The sequence below is a fragment of the Rhinatrema bivittatum genome, chromosome 4 (genome assembly GCF_901001135.1).
Source record: "Rhinatrema bivittatum chromosome 4, aRhiBiv1.1, whole genome shotgun sequence".
Taxonomy (NCBI): Eukaryota; Metazoa; Chordata; class Amphibia; order Gymnophiona; family Rhinatrematidae; genus Rhinatrema; species Rhinatrema bivittatum.
Window position 1 is genome coordinate 38,636,002 of NC_042618.1, and position 24,609 is coordinate 38,660,610.

At 45.4% G+C, this 24,609-nt stretch overlaps 1 protein-coding gene across 4 annotated transcripts in view; it reads left to right on the plus strand.

Annotated features, from left to right (window-relative positions):
* Window positions 1-24,609, plus strand: part of TECPR2 (tectonin beta-propeller repeat containing 2) — a 181,856-nt gene that overhangs the window by 33,809 nt on the left and 123,438 nt on the right. For all 4 annotated transcript variants that reach the window (XM_029597970.1, XM_029597973.1, XM_029597971.1 and 1 more), the window contains 3 exons: window positions 2,590-2,722; window positions 8,589-9,062; window positions 13,868-14,844. In XM_029597970.1, the coding sequence (XP_029453830.1) occupies window positions 2,590-2,722; window positions 8,589-9,062; window positions 13,868-14,844 (1,584 nt within the window). The remainder of the gene's footprint in view (window positions 1-2,589; window positions 2,723-8,588; window positions 9,063-13,867; window positions 14,845-24,609) is intronic.

Consider the following 24,609-nt stretch of genomic DNA (forward strand, 5'->3'; position numbering starts at 1 on the left):
CTGGAATGGAAAACCAAAAAAGCCACTCTGTATGCAATGCAAACCTGGAGAAATGGAAAGAGAAATATAACACTTAACATAGTCCCATGGAACACACTTACAGTAACAACCCTATCTATGTAAGGCAGCACTACAAAAATTAAAACCAGGCCCTAAACACTAATACACTTCCTATTAGGAAAACAGAATAAGCCAAGCTGCTATAGAGCTCCAAACAGAAATAATTATAAAGCTATACTAAAAATGTTACAAAACAGCTGCTGAACAGAATAATATCCAACAATTAAAAACTCATAAAAATTATTAAAACATGTCCAAATATCAATAAAATATTTCAAAACAGCAGACATCGCATAATACTCAATAATTAAAATGGCAGTCAATCAAGAAAAATAAACTTAAAAAGCCACCTTTACTTACCCTCTCCAGCAACTCTCCTACTCCTTTACCTTCCAGACCAGTAGCACTCACCAGAAGCAGCAAAGGCTGCTGAAGCTCTGTCCTCACAGTCCTCTTCCTTAGCGCCCACAACCAGTTACTCACACCCCCCTCCCCCCCAATTAGACTGCATGACCAGTCTCGGTGTCTCTCTCTCTCTCTCTCTCTCACTCACACACCATCTTCCTGACCAGTCTCTCTCTCAATCACACACAAATGCTCTTTCACCCACTCACGCCCAAGCTCTCACCACCAAACCTCTTCTTTAGCTACAGGGATGGGCTCCAGTTCCGCCGCGGCTTTATTCCGGCGGGCCTTCTTTTTCGCTGCCACAGGGATGGGCTCCCGTAATGGCCTTGCTTGGTCGGGTTTCCTCTTTGCCGCCATGGGGATGAGCTCCCGTGGCTGCCTTGCTTCGTCAGGGTTCAACGCTACCATTCCTCCCACCCACCCACCAGGCTTTGCAATGCCCCTTCTTCCTGCCTGCTTCACTGGCCAATCAGAGGCTTCCTTCCTTCTTCCTATTCCACTGGCAGGAAGAATGAAGGAGGCTTCCCATTGGGGTGTGGGGGCAGGAAGAAAGGAGGCTTCCCATTGGCCCGCGGGGGCTGGAAAAAGGGAGGAGGGAAGTACAACCGGGCCAGTGGGACGCCAGGAGCCACAACACACCTGCTGGTGCTTGGTGCCACACCGGTTGAGAATCGCTGTGTTAGAGACCCTCAGCTGAGTGAGTGTTTATATGCAGTAGGTCAGCCTGTTTTGAATTGGGGAGGAAGTTAATAAGAACTTTTAATTAAATAATGAACATTTATCCCCAGTTCCCCAGATCTCCAGCATTGCAAAAGAATAAGATAAATTAATAATCAGACAGCTTTGATTGTTATTGCAATAATTCTAATTACATGTAACAGATGCAAGGGAGATAAAATCTACTTGTCAGCAAAATCTGTATCTAAGCTTATTCTACAGCCTCAGAAATAGCAATATAGTAATAACTAGAAATCCTAGTAGAAACGCAGAGAGCCACACAGCTGGATCTGTCTGGCAGGCCGCAAGTTCAGTAATAACTAGAAGTCCTGGTGGAAATGCAAACACTCAGGTAGCCAGATTTATCTGGCAGGCTGTGCATGCCTCTTGTCGAGTAGATCGGTGAAGTAGCTTGGTGGTGGCAGAGTAGTATCCAGAGCAGTCAAGGGGCCCTAGAGGCCAGATGTTCATGCAACAACCACCCTAGTATTGGTAGCTATTAGATTGTTACAAAGCTTTGTGTTGGACATAGGAGGGGAAGGATGCAGGTCATGAAGTAAAGAGAGGATCTTGTATGTCTGTCCATCCAGAACGGTGGAGTATAAAAGAGGAAGATGGCAAAAAACTGTCTTGGATGAGGAGAAAGATCTTATAAGCAGTCTCTCTTTATGACTAGCAGCTGAGATATATCTTTGACAGTGTGGACAAGAATAACCAAATAGACTGGATGGGTGAATTGGACTTTTTTTTTTTTCTATCATCTAACTCACACTCCATTCCCCCCTCCCCCCTTTGTATTGTCCAATCCACGCTCTACTACCACATATGGAAATTAAGCTCCGCCTCTTTCTTTGGCTGTACACTCTAACTCTGCTCCTATCTCTGAATAGTCAATCTACTCTCTACTACCACATAATACACCCGAGCTCAGCGCCCACTTTCTATTGCCACATATCTCAATTGCGTACTTCCTACATTTCACGATATTTCCCCCATCTTTGGATCGGCTTTTACTATGTAAATCGATGAAAAATAGTCTTAATTGTTTTTAGATGTAGTCTTCCAAAAAGCTTTTTTTAATGCCTTTGAGAAAAGTATGAATTCTGCTTGGCTGTTCTCTACATTGTCCACTATTGAATGAATATTGCATTGGATTCATTCCTGTGCTGCTGGACCATTCTGCTCAGACTGGTGAGTAAGATATCTATCCCTAACAGGCAGTGATGGCCAGAGCAGAGCTAGAGTTTTCCATACTAGTATGCTCTGCTTCTACATTTTGGCATCAATGCAGGTTGTATTGTATATTTGATTTTTCTGTTATTTTGAGATTTTCTTTGTGAAAGACTTGCTGACTTTTTTTCATAAATAGCATTCTTAACTTTTTTTTCCTTCACTCTTTTAAAGGCTGTAATTGGCGGATTGGAAGGATCAGGAGATATTGTATCTGTGTCTTGTACAGAAGATGAAATTTTTCTCTTAAAGGGAGATCGAGACATTATAAGAATTTCCAATCGGCCAGAAGGATTAAGACCAAAGGGTTTGTATGAAGTATACAACCTGTTTGAAAGACTGCTGAAAGTACCATGTTTAAAAAAAAAAAAAAAAAAAAAAAAAAAAAGTGATACCTGAGAATGAAGAGATTTTTAGATGCTCTTGTGCGAATGCAGAAAACAGTTATGTGAGGAAAGGGGATAATTGTTTTTCGGGACATTTGCTTGTGCTGCAGATCAGACTCGTGGAGTATAAAGACCCCCAAGACCTTAGGGATTCTTTTTCTGGTTTTTTTACCCTTGAGTTAAAGCAGAATCTAAAAAATCAGCTGTGAACTTTGTTTGTGGTGTAGTGATATTTCTATTTACATGTTTATCCTGCCGTTCCACTCCCTAAGGATTGCCCAGACCAGCTTACAGCAGAATAAATATCTTCCTAAACAGTTAGCCAGATAAATCTGAGCCATTCAGAACTGCAGAATATTTAAAACTGGAACTTAGCTGGACAAAGAATAAAGTATATTGACCCCATAGTACATAACATGCAAAATTCAATATAATTCATAAAATGCATTTCATACAATGCAAATTCTAAAATACTTCATAAATTAAAAAAAAGTCAAATATAAACTAATAATAACCATAACCCTATTCCACAACTGATTCTCATTCCCCACTCTCACTGGGGAACAGCCCAGCTGCTACATAATATTAATATTGTTAAGCACCAAGCCATTATTTATAACGCTTATGTCCAGGGATACAAGAACACTTAGATTTTGCAGAAAGTGTAATTTTTTTAATGATCAATGTAAGTATTCTTGGGAGATGCTGATGCCATGTCTCTGACAAACTGACTACCAGCATCTCATTGTATACATGAATTGACCTTTCTTTTATACAATATAGCATTAGGTTAGAAAATTCTAGAAGTGCGTGACTACCCAGAGAATAATTTACATAGGTTGTCATGTCAACAGCATGATAAGATCATCTCTAAGCTACCCTGAGTATTTCTCCAATGTGGGGCTCATTTACCATCACTCTTTAGAGTGATGGTAAATGGGCCCCACATTGGACTATCACCCCTTTAGATAGTCCTTTGTTCTGTTAGAATCTTGCTGGTCAGGGCAATTATCATATCTTAGGCTGTATTTACAGATGCCCCTGAGAAAGAGTGCCTCCATAGTGTCAGTATAGCCTGAAGCTCCAACCGTTGTCTCCTGCTTTTTGTGTGACCCTATAATTAGGCATCACAGTATGGCACTAGCTTCAACTGCTGTCCAGGTGTCCTGGGAATTCTTGCAGGAGGTCACATAGGCTAAGATAGCAGAGGATTCTGGGCCAGCCGCCCTCTCCACGCTGGCTTCCAGGCTCAGGCACACAGATCAATATAAACATAATTAATATTTAAACACAAAAATAATTACTAAAAGCATTTCTAAACAAATACATCAAAAAATCTGAACAAAATAGGCTCGACTCAAGGCTGTTACAAATCACCCTCTTCCCAACTCTCCAAAACAATTGGATAGGATAGCAGCGTGGCAAGGGCAGAGACATATGTTATTGAGGGGCCACTTTCAGCTGCCAGCTAGCAACCAAATAGGGTCATTCATCAAAATGCGTTAGGGCGTTATCACGGGTAATAGGGCCCTAGCTCCTGTGATAATGCCATAACGCATGTGTTATTTTTTGCTTCTTGCTATGCATATGCAAATTTTGAAAATTTAGTCAAAGGAGAGGAGTTTGTGCTGGTTTATGAAAATGAGGGGTTTTTAACGATGCGTGCGATAGCGTTATGCATGTTATCGTACATTTTAACGCTGGAAATAACTACTCTCTACACCCTAGCTTGATAGCACCTAGGTAGAGAGTGCATCAAACTAGGGCGAGAGTACATTGTAGCCTTTCCTCATTCTAAATCACATCTAATGTTTACTGGTGTGTACTTTGCTGTTTGTACCTCTGACTGTGCATGTAAAACTGGCTCCCAAACCTTAGACCACTAGCAAAACCTCACCTTGGGTTGACCCTCCTACAGTGATATAGTTGACTAATATTAGAGCCTTATAAAGAGTCTTTCTCACTCTCTCTCTCTCTCTCTCTCAGCATGTGCTGCGTTAACTCAAATTACCCTAACCACACCCCTTTTTTTAAATTGCAGGTGCTATTCATGTGAAAATTATAGTAAAATGATGAATCTAGGCCAAAGTTAGCTAGATAAACATATCTGGCTAATTTTGCTGGGATATTCAGCAAATGGATATAGCTAGCTATGTCAAAGTTAGCCATGTAAGTTTATCTGCTTAATTTAGAACTGCTCTCCAGCTGTCATAGTTATTCAGCTATATCAGCTTCAAAATATTTATCTGGCTGATTTAGTTGATAATTGGCCCCTCCTTGGAATGCTTCCACTGCACCCTGGACATACTAATCAAACTTGTTAGCCAACTAAGTCCGGGACAGTCAGATCAGCAGGATTTAAAATCCTGCAGTTTGTCTGACGAAGTCTGGAATTTAGCCAGAAAAACTGCTTTTGATATTGACCTCTTGAGAGTTTAACACAAGGTCAGATGATGCTAATAGACAAATCTCTGTGTTCACCTTTGCATTTATAAACTTTTAATTGACTCCATGAGATGAATAGCTAATTTTTGCTTCCTTTTCTTCCTGCTAGACCAGTCTGTACTAGTGGGAGATCTCTCGTTCCCAAATTTCCCAGAGCTAAGATTCGACCTCAGTCTGGTGCTGCCCTTTAATTTAGCGATCACCTGAAACTTTCACCAAGGTGATGATAGTGGTAGCGGAGGCAAGGAATATTGGTACACCCGTATCTAGACTATAGGCTCATTAGAGTCAAGACATTCTAGGAAAGCCAGAAAGCTTCAGTGGTCAATTTCTGGAGCGTTTTAAGTTGGGTTGTGAGTTAAGTGAAGAGCATTCTTTCATCTTCTCAGTCTCTAGAGCTTTTAGGGACCATCTCCAATACTAGGGAAGTATGAGTGTCATTGACTCATAAGATTGTCAAGGTGGTCTCTTCCATCTGGGCCTTCCAGAGCAAGAAACCCCCAAGTTGTGGAAAATTATCTTCAGTTCCTGGGGACTTATGCTGTCAACATTTAGACTTAGTCCTTTGGGCCAGGGCACACATGTGCCCCCTATGCCAATCCCTCCTTTCTCAATGGTCTCCCATTTCACAGGACTCTGAGGCCTGCCTCCTGTTAACCTCAAGTGAAGGAAAGCCTGGTCTGATGGTTAAACACCAAGAATCTACAAAATGAGTAGAGCTGGAATCACCCTAATAGATCATCATATCCTTGGATGCATGCAGATGCGGATGGGGAGCACACTGTCAGAATCAGTCAGTTTAGGATGGCTGGACAATGGAAGAATCAACTTGGTCAATAGACATGTTGGAAACAAGGGCTATCAGGCAGGCCCTAGAGTACTGCCTACTTTATGATAAAGGCGGAAAGGATTCTGTTGGACAACGCCACAGCAGTGGCATATGTTAAGCAGGTAGGGACGTACAGTACACGTCTAGTGGATGAGGAAAGGTTGCTCATTGGGCAGAACAGAATTTGTTGTGCCAGTAGTGTACATTTTATTAATTATTTAAAATGTCTTAGCCGCACACTTCACAATTCATGGCGGCTTACAACATAACATACATGCTCAGGTAAACAAAAACATTACAGATTACAAACAATCATTCTAATATCCAACCAGGATGCGAGAACATCCAGGTAGACTTTCTCAGCAGGAACAGATTGGACCCAGGGGAATGGGAGCTCAGTGAGGAAGTTTTCCAGCAAATAGTGGACTGGTGGGATCCTGCCTTTATGGGCCTGATGGCAACCAAAGCAAATGCCAAAACATGCAGATTTTTCAGCAGATGGAGAGAATGGGGATTGAGTAGATTAGATGCACTGATCAAATCTTAGTCAAGGAATGCCCTACTGTATGTCTTCCTGCCCTGGCAGGATATTGAAAAGGATGGAGGATAACTGTACAGCGGTAATCCTGTTCGCCCCAGTTTGTCCAAAGCAGCCATGGTACACAGACCTATTGAGGCTCCTGGACAGCTCTCCCCTAACTCTTCCTAGGAACACAGGCTACTACAGCAGGGCCAGATTGTGATGGAAAATACCACTTCATTCTTGCTTATGGCTTAGCCCTTGAGAGGGAGCGTTTACATAGAAAATGTTATTCTTTGATAGCCATAGCAACCATGTTGAAGGCATACAGAGCTTCAAAATCCCTGGCCTATATCTGAACCTGATACATGTTTGAGGACTTCTGTCATGATCACAAGATCTCTTTGGAAGGCAGATGTTGAGAATATCCTGAGCTTCCTTCAAAAAAGGCTAGATAAAACTTCACCCTCAACTCCCTGAAGGTGCAGGTGGCAGCCATATCTTGTTATAGGGGTACACTTAAAGGACTGCAGATAGCTACACACCCAGATGTAGTTCAGTATTTGAGGGGTAAAACAGATTTGTCAGTCTTTCAGACCAGTGATCCCTTAGTGGGATCTTAACTTGGTGCTGGAGGCCTAGAAAAGCCTCACTTCAAACCAATAAGATGGTCATCTTTGAAGGATCTCTTCCTGAAGACATTTCTTTTCACTATTTGTTCTGCTAGCCATATCTCTGAAGTAAAAGCCGGGTCATGCAGGGACTCATACTTGGTGTTTTCAGCAGAGTTCAGTTCTGACCTTTCTGCCCATGGTGTTTTCTTCCTTTCACTTAAACCAATCCATCTCCCTCCCTGTTTTCAGAGATAGCAAAGATTAGAAGAGTGATAGGCCATACCTTCTAGATGTTAGGAGCAGCCTATTAAAATCCTGAGGGTCACTAATCATTTTCAGAAAACCAGTAATTGTTTGCTGTATTCGGAGAACCCTAGAAAAGGGAGGCAGCCCCAAATGCTACATTAGCCAGATGGCTCAAGGAATCCATCTCCTCTGCTAACCTCCTCAAAGGGGCACAGGTGCCACAATGATTAGGGTGCATTCCACAAGGACCCAATCAGCATCCCAGGAGGAAGCATCACTGATTTTCCCCAGACGAGATTTGTAGGGTGGCCATGTGGTGGTCATTGCATTCCATCATGAGGTTCTGTAGACTTGATTTGAGAGCAAAGACAGACTCTGACTTTGGGGTGGGTGGTCCTTAAGGCAGTCCTGTCTTCCTGCTGCCCAGCTTGGCTACAGCTTTGGTACCTCCCACTGGTCCAGACTCTTCTAGCAGGAAGAAGAGGAATATAACATTTTACCTGTTAATTTCCTTTCCTTGAGTCCTGCTAGATCAGTCCAAAATCACACTTGATAACACAATGACTTATGAGGGTTGAATAGCCATCTCGATAACACTCATCTTTTTCTTTTTTTTTTTCCTCTTCCCCCACCTTGAGGGAAGGATTGAGATCTCGAGTTCGCTCTGTAATTTCAAAACTTGGTTGTTTCTCTTCTCAATCATGTATGCAGAAGGGCATTGGGGAAGATAGCCCTTTGCTTGCTAATCAGTTTCAACTTACTTTCTTTGAAATTAAGTTGTTGTGGTTCTCATTGCTGGAAGTTCCTGGCAACTGCCTAAGTTCACACCTCCTTTATAGCCAGCAATGAGGTCACAAGGGAAAAAAAGGTGTGGCCTCTATCTCTGGCATCTGTGGGATGAAATAACTCCCACTAGTTCAGACTAGTCTAACAGGACTCAAGGAAAGGAAATTAACAGGTACAGTTTTACAATTTGGGCACTGATCCGAGTATATAACCAAACTGGGTGGTTCTGTATGTAAAATGTTTGGGTCTGGCCGAGGGACTTTACTGAAGGGCATGACCTTTGCCTACTCTTATTTTGCATGAGATGTCCTTTTAGTCTTTCTTTATGATGATTTTATCTCTTTTAGATGTGAATTCAAAATTGCATAGCTCCCGGGCATTAAATTCCCCATTGTCTCCTGCACCTTCCATGGAAACGGACCTCCAGAAAGGAATGCCTGGTGCTGTGCCACATGCCAATCTAGGCCCACGTAGAAATGACTCTCCTTTGGTAGCAGACAACGAGCTGGAGATGATCCTTTCCAAGAAAATCCAGCTGGAGACAGTTGGGAATATGGATGATGACTTGGGGTACTTGAGCAATGAGATGAGGAGAAAACAAGGAGACTCTGGAACCAGTGAAACAAAAAGCAGAAGCAGCTCCATCAATTCAATAGACAGTGGCTCTAGCCTCCCAACAGGAGGAGCCCCATCACCCCCAGAGGTGCTAAGGGAGTGGCAGCCGTCCTCGCAGAGGTTCAGCATTATCAGCAGTGAAGAGTTCAATCAGGAGCTTATTGTGAAATCTATTAAATTGAAAAAGAATAAAAGCAAAAAAGCAGGTACATTGCTGTTTAAATGTGTTATACCTGAATGCGTTCTGCCAGATTCTTGTGTGAACTTAACAATTAGAGAAAGGCGACTTATGATCGCTGGTTTGCTGAGCACTGGCTGCAAGCCTTCTCTGGGGCTCGTTTGTTCTGTGTGTGCAACTGATATGCAGTGAAGACCATTTTATGATTCTGACATGCACAAGCATGCTGTGAATTGACCCATGAATGTTGTAGCGGGTAGCAGAGGGTAATAAGAGGCCTTCATTGCAGGCGATGGAATTGTTTGACTCTGCTTACTCAGTATCTCTTTGCTAGGGTTTGTATACACCTTTACAGCAGCAATTCTAGCTAGGGCATTTAAAATTTTGCTTTCGTGTTGCCTCTCTTCCTTCCTCCTGATTTTGTTCCTTGGTCTCATGTCTTTGTTTTTTTGCTGATATGATTTGTGTTGTGTTTTTGCTTTGGGATTTTTTTTTCCTCCCCTTTTTCCTCTTCATCTTCTGTGTCACTTCCCTTGATGCTTTATCTAGGCCACTTCATGAAATGCTCACCAGCCTGAGTGCTGGCAAGGCCCCTCAGTTGAGTGACATCTTTGATCCCACTTACTGACTGGCAGGGGCTGCCACGGTAGCAGCTGCCGTCCTTGCACTCTCTCTGTGCTTCCTGACCAGTCAGGCCCTCTTCACTTTAGCAGGGGTGAGAAGTGGGAGAATTATACATATTCACTTTGTCTGTCTGTCTGTATACACATTATGTTCCAAACCATTCAATCTACAGCAATCAAATTTTCAGGATAGGTGTAACTATTTAAAAGCTAGAAACTAAAATTAACATTACCCATAAAATTATGAATCTAGCCCAAAATTGAAAAAAAATGAAGAAACTTGAGAGACGTCTTAGGAAATTAAAAAGTTATGGGATAGGGGGAAGTGTCCTATTGTGGATTGCCAACTGGTTAAAAGATAGAAAACAGAGAGTAGGGCTAAATGGTAAATTTTCCCACTGGAGAAAGGTGAATAGAAGCGTGCCCCAGGGGTCTGTTCTGGGCAACTACTTTTTAATATACTTTTAAATGACTTAGAAGTGGGAACAGCAAGTGAGGTTATCAAATTTGCCGATGATATAAAATTATTCAGAGTAATTAAATCAGAAGAGGATTGTGAGAAGTTGCAGGAGGACATTGCAAAACTGGGAGACTGGGAATGCAAATATCAAATTAAATTTGAGACAAGTGCAAAGTGATGTACTTAGGGAAGAGTAACATATTATAGCTATACAATGCATGGTTCCACATTAGGAGTCACCACTCAAGAAAAGGATCCAGGCGTCAAGAATGCTAGAAATGATTAGGAAAGGAATGGAGAATAAAACAGAGAATATCATAATGCCTGTTTTCCTAGCGTGTAGCAGATGGACTCAGGACCAATGGGTATAGTGTGCTCTTGATAGCAGTTGGAGACAGAGTCAGATTTCAATCTGACGTCACCACCAGTACATATACCCCTGCAGGAAGCTCTTCTCTTCAGTATTTCTCCGCTTCCATAGCAGTTCGGGACTCTATACACGCTTGCACAGTGTTAGAGTATTCAAACCAAAGAAAATTCCAAACAAGAAGAAACCTTACCTCTACAGACGAGCCCCGCTCTCCTGCGGTGATACCTACGGGTCCCTCCCCCAGTCGAGAATTCCTGAGGTGATTTCCGAGATCCCTCAGAGGTAGGCCTCGGTCCAGCAGCCGGTTCCCAGCATGGACTTAGCCCCCGGCAACAGGAGAGGCTGAGAGGCAGCGGGAGCAACACCAAGTGCGGCGGTGAAGGTACTTTTCCCTCTTCCCCCCCCCCCCCCCCCCCTCCCCGCAGCCCGCCCGGAACGAAACCCAGGAAACGCCGAGACAATGTAAGGTAGAAAACTTTCTAAAAGTCTCCGGTCTCTGAGGCTTGGAAAGCCACACAGATCGTCAGACGGCGACTGTGCTGTCGGGTTGATCAGCCCTGTCCAGGCTAGACCCCGATCCGAGAGTCCTCTCACGTGGAGACCCTACGAAGTGGTTGCCATATTGCTCGTGTGGTCGCTGACACCATTTCAGAGGTCTGCCTCTACGACTCCTAACCTTGAAGATGGCATTCCTAGTGGCAATATATTCGGCCCGTCGCACTTCCGAACCTCAAGTACTATCCTGCCGAGAACCGTTCCTCAGGTTCACACCGGGATCCATACAGCTACGCATGGTCCCCTCCTTCCTCCCAAAAGTGTTTTCTCACTTCCTTCTAAACCAAACCATCTTGCTGCCATCTCCAGATGAGCATAAGGACTCGGAAGAATCTCGCTGCTTTTGCCATCTTAACGTCGGCAGACTCCTAGTCCGATATCTAGAAAGGTCTGAATCCGTACGAAAGACGGACCACCTATTCGTCCTTCACAGCAGGAAGGAACAAGGAGAAGCGGCCTTGCGGGCAACCATAGCCCGCTGGATCAAAGAAGTAATCAAGGCGGCCTATGTAGAGGCAGGCAAACTCCACCTCTACAAGTCAAGGCCCATTCTACTAGAGCAAAGGCAGTGGCCTGGGCGGAAACCAAAATGCTGTCACCTGCCGAGATCTGTCGGGCGGCGACATGGTCCTCCATTCACCGCCTGGATGTTCAGGCTCGGGAGGACACAGCATTCGCAAGGGCAGTACTAAGTGGGCCACGGGCAGCTTCCCACCCGGTTCGGGAGTAGCTTTTATACATCCCATTGATCCTGAGTCCATCTGCTACACGCTAGGAAATGGAGAAATTACTTACCTGATAATTTTGTTTTCCTTAGTGTAGACAGATGGACTCAGCATCCCGCCCATGGCTGCCGCCAAACACGGAACCTCGGGTGACAATCCCCGAGAGCGAGACAAGAACAGGTAAGCCACGCTTTACTCTAGTTAAGACACCCATAGTTACCGGGTGTCGGCGTTTCTTGGTTCAGTGCACTGGTGGTCTCCAGCTATAGCCTACATCAAACAGTTCAAGTTAATCACGTTAATCAAGTTATTCAAATTAATCAAAGTTAACCAAGTTAATCAAATTATCCAGACACACCCATGTCCACAATTGCTTTTCGAAGAGAATACTGAAGAGCAGAGCTTCCTGCAGGGGTTTATGTACTGGTCAGATTGAAATCTGACTCTGCCTCCAACTGCTATCAGGAGCACACTATACCCATTGGTCCTGAGTCCATCTGTCTACACTAAGGAAAATGAAATTATCAGGTAAGTAATTTCTCCAATATTGCTCCATGGTGTGATCTCATCTTGAGTATTGTGTGCGGTTCTGATCACCAAATCTCAAAAAAGATATAGCAGAATTAGAAAAGGTACAGAGAAGGGTGACCAAAATTATAAAGGGGATGGAACAATTCCCCTATGAAGAAAGGCTAAAGAGGTTAGGGCTCTTCTGCTTGGAGAAGAGACGGCTGAGGGGAGATATTACAGAGTCTATAAAACAATGAGTGGAATGGAACGAATAAACGTTAAATCGGTTGTTTCTCTTTTGAAAAGACCAGGAGACACATTGAAGTTACTAGGTAATACATTTGAAACTAATAAGAGAACATGTTTTTTACTCCATGCATAATTAAGCTCAGGAATTCATTGAGAGAGGATGTGGTGAAAGCTATTAGAGTAACTCCATTTAAAAGAGGTTTGGACAAGTTCCTGGAGGAAAAGTCCATTAACTATTATTAAGGTAGAGTTGCAGAAATCCACTGCTTATTCTTGGGATAAGCAGCATGGAATCTGTCTAACCCTTGGAATCCTGCCAGGTACTTGTCACCTGGATTGGCCATTGTTGGAAACAGGATACTGGGCTTGATGGACCCATGGTTTGACCTATTGTAGCAAGTCTTATGCTCTTAAAGGGACACTGTGCTTTCTGGCTCGGCACAGATGTCTCCATGCACTGGTTGCTGCAGCTCTACCTCTACTGGCACTCCCAAGGGGGAAAGAAGTGATGTTAGACACCAAGTGGAGGCAGGCAGGACTACTGCAGCAACGCAGGATTCACCAGAGGCCCACTTATAACATGCTTTACAATTGTAGGTATGTGAGGAAAAAAGCGTTCCTCTGATTTGCTCTGCAATTAACAATTATACAGATCTCCTTGCCTGGATCCACTCTCCAGCTGTCTGTGCTAGTGATACCTGCCTGGGGCATAATGAAAAGCTCATTACCCTGATCTACTTAGACTGGAAATAGTTGGTCCTGCTTCTTTAATATTTTCTCACTAAGCAAAAATTAAGAGGGGGCTGAATGGTTCAGGGGATTAGCACAAGGCTACCGGTTCAAATACAGCTTAGGCTAGAAGCACTATTGTCATTTACCATCTGAAGGCTGTTTGGGGATTGATATGAATTGAGTTAATGGTTTCTGCCCGTTTCCCAGTAGAGGTAGGCACACCACTAAAGGTTTTTTTTTGGTTGTTTTTTTTTTAATCTTTGTTGGAGACTTAGCAGTGAGAGCAAAGAGACTGAATCACCTTTTAAGATGGTTTCTCCAGGACAGAGGGAGTGGGAGAACCTGGCACTGCTGCTGTCTGAATATTCGGAGAACAGTAGTTTCTAGCACTGTTGATTCAGCTGCTTTCCTGATAAACTAAATTAACTAGAAAAAAATAAATACAAATTGGGGCAAAAAACCTGAGGGATTTTTGTTTGTTTTTGGCCATGATTTGTGAAAGGTTTGAGTAAATAGCAAATGGGGAAAGATAGTTATCTGTGACAAAGTACATTGACTGCAACTTGATTGATTGATTGATTCTCTTTTTCCTTGTTTTAATGAGACCAGAAAGTAGACCCAGAAGACAGCCTGGTTCTCTTGCGAGCACCCCAAGTTTTGAGCAACAGCTTTCTTGCGACAGCCCCCATTCTTTGTCTACAGACGTCTTCTCTGGCACAGTGAGCCTGCAGAGCAGCAGCATGGACTTTGCAAGCGTGGATTCGCCCGATATCGAGAGCATGCTCAGTGGGGATTCGCATAGCGGCCCGCAGGAGGAAATCAGCTCGGACTCGCTTAGCGTGCTTCAGTCTCCCGAGCCCACTGCCGCCACCCTTCTGGATGGGGAGAGCATGGCGCCTTGTGACAGGGGAAGCAACTCAATACAGTCTGTTAGCGGCCAGCAAGGACCGGCTGCATCAGTTCTTGCGGAGAGACTCGCTCCTAGACTGCCACTGACCCTCGCAGATCATGGCAATGCGGAATTCAAAACGGACGTGGATTTTGAGAGAGATCAATATTGTTACAAACTGGACAGAAATGATTCAAATGATGTGTATAAATCGAAGGCAACTTTAGAAAAGAGTGAACTTACAGACAATAGTTGCATTGTTTCAGAGAGTAACTTTGTGGACAGGGAAAATACAAATTCATATTTTCATATCCTATCTGCAGATAAATCATTACAGTGTGATGGCACTTGCAGTGAAAGGCAGACTCTTCAATTGACTGATCCAGAGTTGCACCCACTCTCCATGGGAGCCAAACCCGGCCCTTTTAAGAAAGAGAGTGATCAGGATAAGGGCACAGTTTATAGGGGGAACTTGAAGGAGACCGTCACCACGAGGGAGACCAGCACAGGGCTGGCAGCAGCTCAGGAAGGTGCGCCAGAGCAGCTCTTGGCCTCAAGCGACGAAGAAGAAGATATTTATGGCCATGGTCTCCCTTACTCGTCGTCAGAAACGAGCGTGGCAGAAATGGCTGGCATCGCGGCCCAGGACACGGCCAGAGCAAGCCAGGAGGAGGCATTGTTTTTCAAATCTGATCAGGTGTGCTTCGGTGTAGCAATTGGCACTGTAGCAATCTCGGGCGCAGAAGAGGGATTGGGGGAGGTGGGGCTTTTTATATCGTGGGGAAATATTTTAATCCCTTTACCCACAATCGCTTTATAAATGCCTAACTTTATTTTCCTAACACTGAAACATAGCATATGCTGGCGGTTACAGAATTTTTAAGGCCCACCTAATCTGTCAGTTGAGCAGGCTAGATGGGTTTTGATGGTCCTTACCTGCTGTCATATTTCGTGTTTCTGTGTTAAGGCTAACAGCTTCTCTTTTTCTGCTTTCACTAACTTCCTTATTGCTGCCCTACCTGCTCCTAGTTGAAAATTGTTTAAATCTCCCCAGCTATATTTAGCTTTGGTGCGGGAGCTGTAGCCTGATCCTAAAAAACTTACTAAGCAAAGAAAATTGGGGTAAAAATGTCATGTAAAGCATTAATGGTGCCGATATTCAGTGCTACTTACCTGGATAAGTAGCGCTTTATCTGGCTATGTCCAGCAAGCGCCACATAGCCGGATAAGCCACTTCTCTGGTTAAGTAGTGAGCAGGCAGTGGGCAGATTGGGGTAATGTTGCTTATCCAGCTAACTTAGCCAGATAAGTGCTGATATTTGGACTTATCCAGTTATCTTAATCAGATAATTTAGACCTGCCATAGAGCTGGATTGATTTATCAGGATATAACTTATCCGGCTAAGTAGCACCAAACCTGGGGATATTCAGCAGCATAGCCATGCTGATGAATATTCTGTATAAGTTAGCCCGATAAGTCTTATCTGGCTAATTTACATAGACTGTTTCTTTTGAATATTGACCTTAATGAAGTTTTCAGAGAAATTGAAAAATGTGGAATGTATTATAGATTAGGATTTTTGTTGCCGGTGCAGTGTTCCAGTGCCTGTGGTTTTCACTCGCTTTACCTTCTACAATATCTCATGTCTCCTTAAGTTCCCTTTACTCAGTGTGCTAGATCCATGACTCAGCCTTTGTGGAGGGAGCGGGGGCTTATTACTGACTGATGTGTTGCACACAGTTCACCCTGCAAGCCTAATAATAGAAGTTTTAATTGCAGTGATTTAACTTCATTGATGTCTCAAGGTAAGAATCCTGATGATTTTAGTAAAGTGACTTTCTTAGCATACGGACAGATCCAAAACCCAGTGGGTTATGCACCTCCACCAGCAGATAGAGACGGAGCAAAGCTGACATCACGGAATATATGTGTGTGTGTGTGTATGTATGAACATAAGAACATGCTATACTGGGTCAGACCAAGGGTCCATCAAGCCTAGTATCCTGTTTCCAACAGTGGCCAATCCAGGCCATAAGAATCTGGTAAGTACCCAAACACTAAGGGGTAGATTTTAATAGAGTATGCTGGATTTTAATATATACGCGCGTAGCCTTTAAAATCCGGGGTCGGCGCGCGCAAGGCTGTGCAAAATTGGCAGCCTGCGCGTGCCGAGCCGCGCAGCCTGCTTCCGTTCCCTCCGAGGCCGCTCCAAAATTGGAGCGGCCTCGGAGGGAACTTTCTTTCCTTCCCCCCTTTGTTTGAAGAGTTACGCCTGCCCCGACTGCGCGATTCCCCGGCCCAGGAGAAGTTTCGGAGGCCTCTGCCATGCCCCCGGGCTGGAACCACGCCTGTGGCCCCGCCCCTGGATGATGCGCTGACGTGACACGCCCCCCCCCCCCCCCCCAGGAAAGCCCCGGGACTTACACGTGTCCCAGGGCTTGTGCGCGCCGCCGAGCCTATTGAACATAGGCTCGGCACATGCAGGGGGAACTTGGGGCAGGTTTTCGGGGGGTACGCGCGTATCCCTTTGAAAATCTGCCCCAAGTCTATTCCATGCTACTGTTGCTAGTAATAGCTGTGGCTATTTTCTAAGTCAACTTAATAGCAGGTAATGGACTTCTCCTCCAAGAACTTATCCAATCCTTCTTTAAACACAGCTCCACTAACTGCACTAACCACATCTTCTGGCAACAAATTCCAGAGTTTAATTGTGCATTGAGTGAAAACGAGCTTTCTCCGATTAGTTTTAAATGTGCCACATGCTAATTTCATGGAGAGCCTCCTAGTCTTTCTATTTTCCGAAAGAGTAAATAACTGATTCACATTAACCCATTCTAGACCTCTAATGATTTTAAACACCTCTATCATATCCCCCCTCAGCCATCTCTTCTCCAAGCTGAAAAGTCCTTACCTCTTTAGTCTTTCCCCATAGGGGAGCTGTTCCATTCCCTTTATCATTTTGGTTGCCCTTCTCTGTACCTTCTCCATCGCAACTATATCTTTTTTGAGATGCGGCAACCAGAATTGTACACAGTATTCAAGGTGCGGTCTCACCATGGAGCGATACATAGGCATTATGACATTTTCCGTTTTATTCACCATTCCCTTTCTAATAATTCCCAACATTCTGTTTTCTTTTTTGACTGCCGCAGCACACTGCACCGACGATTTCAATGTGTTATCCACTATGACGCCTAGATCTCTTTCTAGGGTGGTAGCTCCTAATATGGAACCTAATATTGTGTAACTATAGCATGGGTTATTTTTCCCTATATGCATCACCTTGCACTTATCCACATTAAATTTCATCTGCCATTTGGATGCCCAATTTTCCGGTATCTGAAGGCCTACCTGCAATTTATCACGATCTGCTTATGATTTAACTACTCTGAACTATTTTGTATCATCTGCAAATTTGATTATTTCACTCGTCGTATTTCTTTCCAGATCATTTATAAATATATTGAAAAGTATGGGTCCCAATACAGATTCCTGAGGCACTTCACTGCCCACTCCCTTCCTCTGAGAAAATTGTCCATTTAAACCTACTCTCTGTTTCCTGTCTTTTAGCCAGTTTGTAATCCACGAAAGGACATTGCCACCTATCCCATGACTTTTTACTTTTACTAGAAGCCTCTCATGAGGAACTTTGTCACACCCCTTCTGAAAATCCAAATATACTATGTCTACCAGTTCACCTTTATCTACATGTTCCTGAATATACCCAGATCAGTCCAGAAAAATGGGTTGTGCATCCCTACCAGCAGGTGGAGTCGGAGAACAATTAGAACTTTGGGCACTGCTACATAACGAGAGTGCCACCTGCAGTCACTCAGTATTTTTCTGACTCCAGCGGGTGGTACAGATGCACACCTGCAGTCTTAGTTATATTTTTTATTTAGTTAGTTTGAATTTAATTTTTTGGTTTACGGTCGCTTCCTGAGGTGTTAGGCGCCTTCGTGGGCCATCCCTCATTAGAAGCCAGGTATTCCGGGAAATTGGATATTCCTGTCAGGGTTTCGCCCGCCACAGTTCAGTGTCTGATGACCAGGGGCTCCTGGCTACTCACCACCGCCTCTGCTACAGCTGCTCCCTTGTCTCCTGCAACAGCTTTTCTCTGTGTCTTGATAAAGTTTAAAAAAAAAAAAGCTGTTTTCACTGCAGCTGACTGACAGTCTTCAGTGCTAAGGTAAGGAGAGGTGCAGGAGGGAACCAGGTCTTTTAAGGCCAACCGGGGAAGCTGTCAGCAGTGTTTCCCTCAGCTCCAGGGCTCCAGGTCGTTTTCTGAGGGCAAGGGTGAGTTTTTCTCCGTGTGCCTCGTTTACTCGCCGCTTCCCTGCTGGGGGCCTTGCGATTTCACTATAGACAGGCTCCTTTCCCATGGCACGGCTGCGCGCGTTTTCTTCTCCTCAGCCGGTAGTCTCTTAGCCCGCAGCACAAAAAGTTTGTGTTTTTTCTGGTCCTACCTGACTGAAATTTTCTCCGTGTCGCAGCTCCAAGTGTTTCTTTTTTTATTCGCGCCCTTTTCTATTTCACTTCAGACTATTTGCGCGCTGCTGCGGATGGGACCGAAAACAGAATCGCAGGCTTGCCGTGCGTGTGGGTCACGCGGCCAGGCGTTAGATGCAGCCTCCTTATGCGCAGCGTGTTCCCCGGGATTAGAGGGCTCTTCAGGGCTTCTTGCTTCCTCCCTCAGGGAGGGAACGTCTGTCTCGCCTTCGGCTTTGCAGGAAGAGGAGACTCCGCCTGTTCTAGCCCCGGTGAGGGAAGACCTCACCGGGGGAACTGATGATATCATCCCAGCCAACTCTCCAGTGGGGGAGGGGGACCCGGAGGGGTTTTCCCCAGAATTTGTCCTCCTTATGCACCAGGCTTTCCTGGCAAGGAAACACTCGGCAGTAAAGTGGCCTGGTCTCCTGGGGGCAGGTTCGGACCCGCCTGAGAAAAGAGGTCAGAGTATGGAACCTCGTCAGCACCTCTCTGATTAGGCTCACCCCACGGGGGGAATTCTCCCCAGGGTACGTGAGATCCGATCCCGGGGTCTGGGGCGACGCTGGCTTCTGGGGTAGTAGGGGCGACAGACCCGGATCCACGGCCAGATCCAGCTGATGTGGATACTGATGATCCAGAGGAGCCCGGTGACTCCCCTGCAGAGGGGGATGACTCCAGCGTAATGCATTTGTTCAAGCGGGATGAGTTAAGACCCCTTATTCCCCAGGTCCTTGAAGTTCTGGAACTTAAGGTTTCTCAAAAAGAGTCTGACAATGAGGGCGTCAATCCAGTCCTCAATGGCATTAGGGGTCCCACAATATCTTTTCCTCTGCCTAAGAAGGTTTGCAAACTAGTGACCCGGGAGTGGGAGTCTCCAGAATCTGGCTTGAAGGTGGGCAGAGCTATGGCGAAACTGTACCCGTTATCGTCTGATGATCTGGATTTACTGAAGATTCCAAAGGTGGACGCCACGGTCTTGGCAGTCACGAAAAAGACCAGTATCCCGGTTGCTGAGGTGGCTGCCCTTAAGGATATGCAGGACCGCAAGCTGGAGATCCAGTTGAAGGGAGCATTTGAGGTTGCCGCGCTAAGCCTTTGGGCGGCGGTTTGCGCTAGTCTTATGCAGAGGTCCTGTCTGTGTTGGGTCCAGGAGTCAGCTGCTGGGGCTGGTATGGGCGACAGTGGGGCTCTGCAGTCTGCCCGCCTAGAAGCAGGCATCGCTTATGTTGCAGATGCTTTGTATGATCTGGTGAGGACCTTGGTGAGAGGTATGGTGTCCTTGGTGTCAGTGCAGCGTCTCCTCTGGCTGCGAAATTGGGCGGCAGATTTGTCCTCCAAGTCTCAGCTTTGTAATCTACCCTTTAAGGGCAAGCTCCTGTTTGGGGAGGATCTGGATCAGCTAGTAAAGCTGCTTGCCGAATCCAAGGGCAATCGGTTGCCGGAAGATAAAAGATCTTCTATGAAAGTCTTCCCTCCTCGAACTAGGTTTCAGGACTCTTGCCGCTTCAGAGCGGGTAGATACTCCACACCTCCTGCTTAGGGGTACCAGCAGTCCTTTCGATGGGGTCGCCAGCCCGGAAGAGATTCGGGACATCTTGGTGCAGAAAGTAATAAAAACCCCAATGAACCCACGAGCACCCATTCTGTCGTCGAAGCTGTTGGAGGCAGATTATCCAACTTTTACACGGAATGGGCAAGAATTACATCAGACCGCTGGGTCTTAGAAGTGATCAAAGACGGGTGTGCACTGGAGTTCTCCCGCCTGGTCCGGGAGGTTTTTATGGAGTCCCGAGTGGCCTCAAGTAGTAAGCGAGAGGCGATCTGGGTGACTTTACAACGACTTCTCAAGATTAAAGCTATTGTCCCAGTTCCGGAGGCTCAACAGGGACGAGATCGGTACTCCGTGTACTTTGTGGTCTCCAAGAAGGAGGGGACATTTCGGCCCATCTTCGATCTGCAGAAGGTGAACCGTTGCCTTCGGGTTCCTCGCTTTCGTATGGAAACCCTGAGGACAGTGATAGCCGCAGTTCGAAAAGGGGAGTTTCTCACTTCTCTGGACCTCATGGAGGCGTATTTACACATTCCAATCCAGCTGAATCACCAGAGGTTTCTGCGGTTCAAGGTCTTTGGACAACACTTCCAATTTCGAGCCCTCCCATTTGGTCTCACAACAGCCCCTCGCACATTCACCAAGGTGGTGGTGGCAGCCTTCCTTCGTCAGGAGGGAATCTTGGTCCACCCCTACCTGGACGACTGGTTGATTCGCATGAAGTCTCGGGAGGACTGCGAGAGATCAGTGCACATGGTGACGTTCACATTGTGATCCCTAGGTTGGGTAATCAATGTGCAGAAGAGTCTCGCTTGGAACCCACTCAGAAGTTGATTTACCTCGGAGCACAATTCGATACCTTGCTGGGCAAAGTGTTTCTAGTGGTGGACCGAATAGGGAAGTTGCAGGAACAAATACATTCCCTTCTTCGAAGGAACAGTCCCACAGTGTGGCATCATCTTCAGGTCCTGGGCTCCATGGCTTCAACCTTGACTTGGTTCCTTAGGCGTTCATTCACTTAAGACCTTTATAGTGTGCGCTTTTGTCTCGCTGGAGCCCGGTGTTGGAGCAATTCCATCTACCAATGCCTCTACTTCCAGAATCCAGAGCCAGTCTGTCATGGTGGCTGTCACTGGACAATCTGGAACGGGGGGTGGATTTGGACACTCCGAATTGGCTGATAATCTCCACCGATGCCAACCTTTCAGGTTGGGGGGGCGGTGTGTGCCGACTGGTACGTCCAAGGGCTCTGGTCAGCGATGGAAAGATCCTAGTCCATAAACTGGCTTGAGACCAGGGCTATACGTCTGGCCCTGCAGGCGTTTCCCAGGGCAGAATGGTGCGAGTCTTCTCGGACAATGCGACAATGGTGGCGTACATCAACCGGCAAGGCGGCACTCGAAGTCCTGCCGTAGCACTGGAGGCACATCTTCTGTTCATCTGGGCGGAGCGCCATCTCAAGGGCATTGCTACATCCCATGACGCGGAAGTAGAGGATACAGTAAAAAAAATAAAAAACTCAGCAAACACCACCAAATCACTCTTCAACATAGTAAACAACCTCATATCAAACAACAACAACAGTCCCACACCTCAAACCAAAAACCTAAGCCAAGACCTTACACTGTTTTTCAAAAATAAAATCAGCAAGATAACAAAAAACTTCAACAATAACACAAACTTAGGCGACCAACCAACCCTCAAAAACCTGATACCCTGGCCCACTTTTGAACCCATCTCTACAACCGAAATAGAGAAACTGCTGAGAAGCCTTAACCCAGCATGCCATGAACGCGACTCAATATCGATTCGTTCCCTCAAGGAAATAGTACATATCATTGCCCCACCCATTACTGCCATAATAAATAAATCTCTCGAAGAAGGCGAACTTCCTGATAAATTAAGTTGCAACAATCAAACCCATAATCAAAAAAAAGCACCTCAGCCCCGATGATCTCAACAACTACCACCCAATATCGAACCTACCTCTCCTTGCCAAACTAACTGAGAAAGCAGCACTCAAACAACTCAATGATCACCTCGAAACCAACAACATCTTACACCCCTCACAACAGGGTTTCAGAAAAAATCATAGCACTGAAACCTTACTACTCAATTTGTCAAATACAATAATAAGAGGTTTCGACAACAGCCATAAAGTCATCCTTATCCTACTCGACCTCTCCGCCGCATTTGACACAGTAGATCACAAAATCCTAATCTCCAGACTAACAGACATTGGCCTATCCGGCAAAACTCTGGACTGGTTCACATCCTTCCTTAAAAACAGACACTTCAAAGAAAACATCAACAACCACTACTCAGAAGCCATACCCCTTGAAACTGGAGTACTTCAAGGATCTGCACTATCAGCCACCTTGTTCAATATTTACCTTCTGCCCCTCTGCAACCTCCTCACGAGTCTTGGCATAACTTACTACATGTACGCTGACGACATCCAACTAATCATAGCCGTAACTAATACAATAGAAAACGCATTGAAAAATTCTGCCAAATACCTCGACACTATAAGAATTATGCTAAACCGCATGAAGCTATGTCTAAACATGGACAAAATTGAATGTATTCTACTCGAAAAAAAAACACTCCGGAATTAATACGAATCTCACCATACAAACTGACAACGCATACATCAAATTAAAGGATAAGGTGGAAGATCTTGGATTGTGGTTAGACCCAGAACTTAACCTCAAAAAACACATCACCTTGAAAATCAAGGAAGGCTTCCACAAGTTACTAATCCTCAAACACCTAAAACCCCTACTGCACTACCCAGACTTCAGAACCATTCTACAATCACTCATATTCAACAGCGTCGACTATTGCAACTCCCTACTGATAGGCCTACCCGAATCCACCGTTCGGCCACTCCAACTGCTACAGAATGCAGCAGCCAGAATCCTCACCGGTCACAAAAGATCTGACCACATCACTCCAGTGCTAAAAAGCCTACACTGGCTGCCAATAGAAAAGAGAATCGAATATAAAACTCTTACAAATCATAGGTATACCAGTTTACTGTCATGTTTGTTTCTTGTTACCAATGGCCTCTACAAATGTAATTGTAATATGTTGTTTCAAATGTAAACCGGAGTGAAGGCCCTGGCTAAACTTCGGTATATAAAAATGTGCAAATAAATAAACAAATGTGCAAGCCAATTATCTCAGCCGTCAGCAACTAGACCCAGGGGAATGGGAGCTATCTCTCAAGGCGTGGAATCTCATTTGCGCCAGATGGGGAACTTCTCAGTTGGATCTGATGGCAATGCAGGCGAATGCAAAACAGTTCGTTTTTTCAGCTGTCACCAAGAACAGTGCTCAGTGGGCATAGACGCTCTCGTGTGTCCTTGGCTGACGGGAATTCTGCTGTATGCCTTCCCGCCCTGGCCCCTCATAGGTCGGCTTCTCCGTCACATAGAGCTGCACCAGGGAAGGGTGATTTTGGTGGCGCCGGAGTGGCCACGTCATCCATGGTTCACGGATCTGGTACGCTTGGCTCTAGAGGGTCCACTTCAGCTGGCTCATCTAACGCATCTGCTCCGTCAGGGGCCCATATTTTCGGATCAAGAGGATCACTACTTTCTCGCGGCTTGACTTTTGAGAGGCAACGTTTACGCTTGAGGGGTTATTCAGAACACCCTCCTACAGGCGAGACATCCAGCCACCTCTATGGCCTATGTGAGAATTTGGAAGCTTTTTGAGACGTGGTGTCATCAGCGTTCTTGCGACCCTTTAGCGATGCATGTTCCTTGGGTACTTGACTTTTTGCAACAGGGCCTCACTAAGGGCTTGGTGTTCAATTCCCTTCGTGTACAAGTTGCAGCTCTAGGTGCATTGCGGGGAAACTTTGACAGCTGTTCGCTGGCAGCGCATCCGGATATTGCTCGGTTTCTTAAGGGGGTCAAACATTTGCGCCCTCCCATCCATTCGGTGTGTCCGGATTGGAGTTTGAATTTAGTCCTGCGAGTTCTATGTGGCGCTCCTTTCAAGCCTCTTCGTGGAGTTTCCCCTGAAAGATCTGATTTTGAAAACGGTGTTTTTGGTGGCCATTTGCTCGGCCCGTCTGATCTCAGAGTTGCAGGCGCTGTCTTGTTGCGATCCTTTTCTTCGGATTTACGACGCTCGGGTATCGTTACGTATGGTTCCGTCCTTTGTCCCTAAGGTGGTTTCAGCCTTTCACATCAATCAAACTGTGGAGCTTCCAGGGTTCCCTAACTGGTCCCAGGAATCTTCTCAGAACAGAGACCTTTATCTTTTGGATGTGCAGTGCGCCTTATTGCATTATCTGGAGGTTACCGATGACTTCAGACGTTCTGATCATTTGTTCGTTCTCTTTGGTGGCCCAAAGAAGAGGGGGACAAAACGTTAAAGGCGACCATATCTCGGTGGATTAAGGAAGC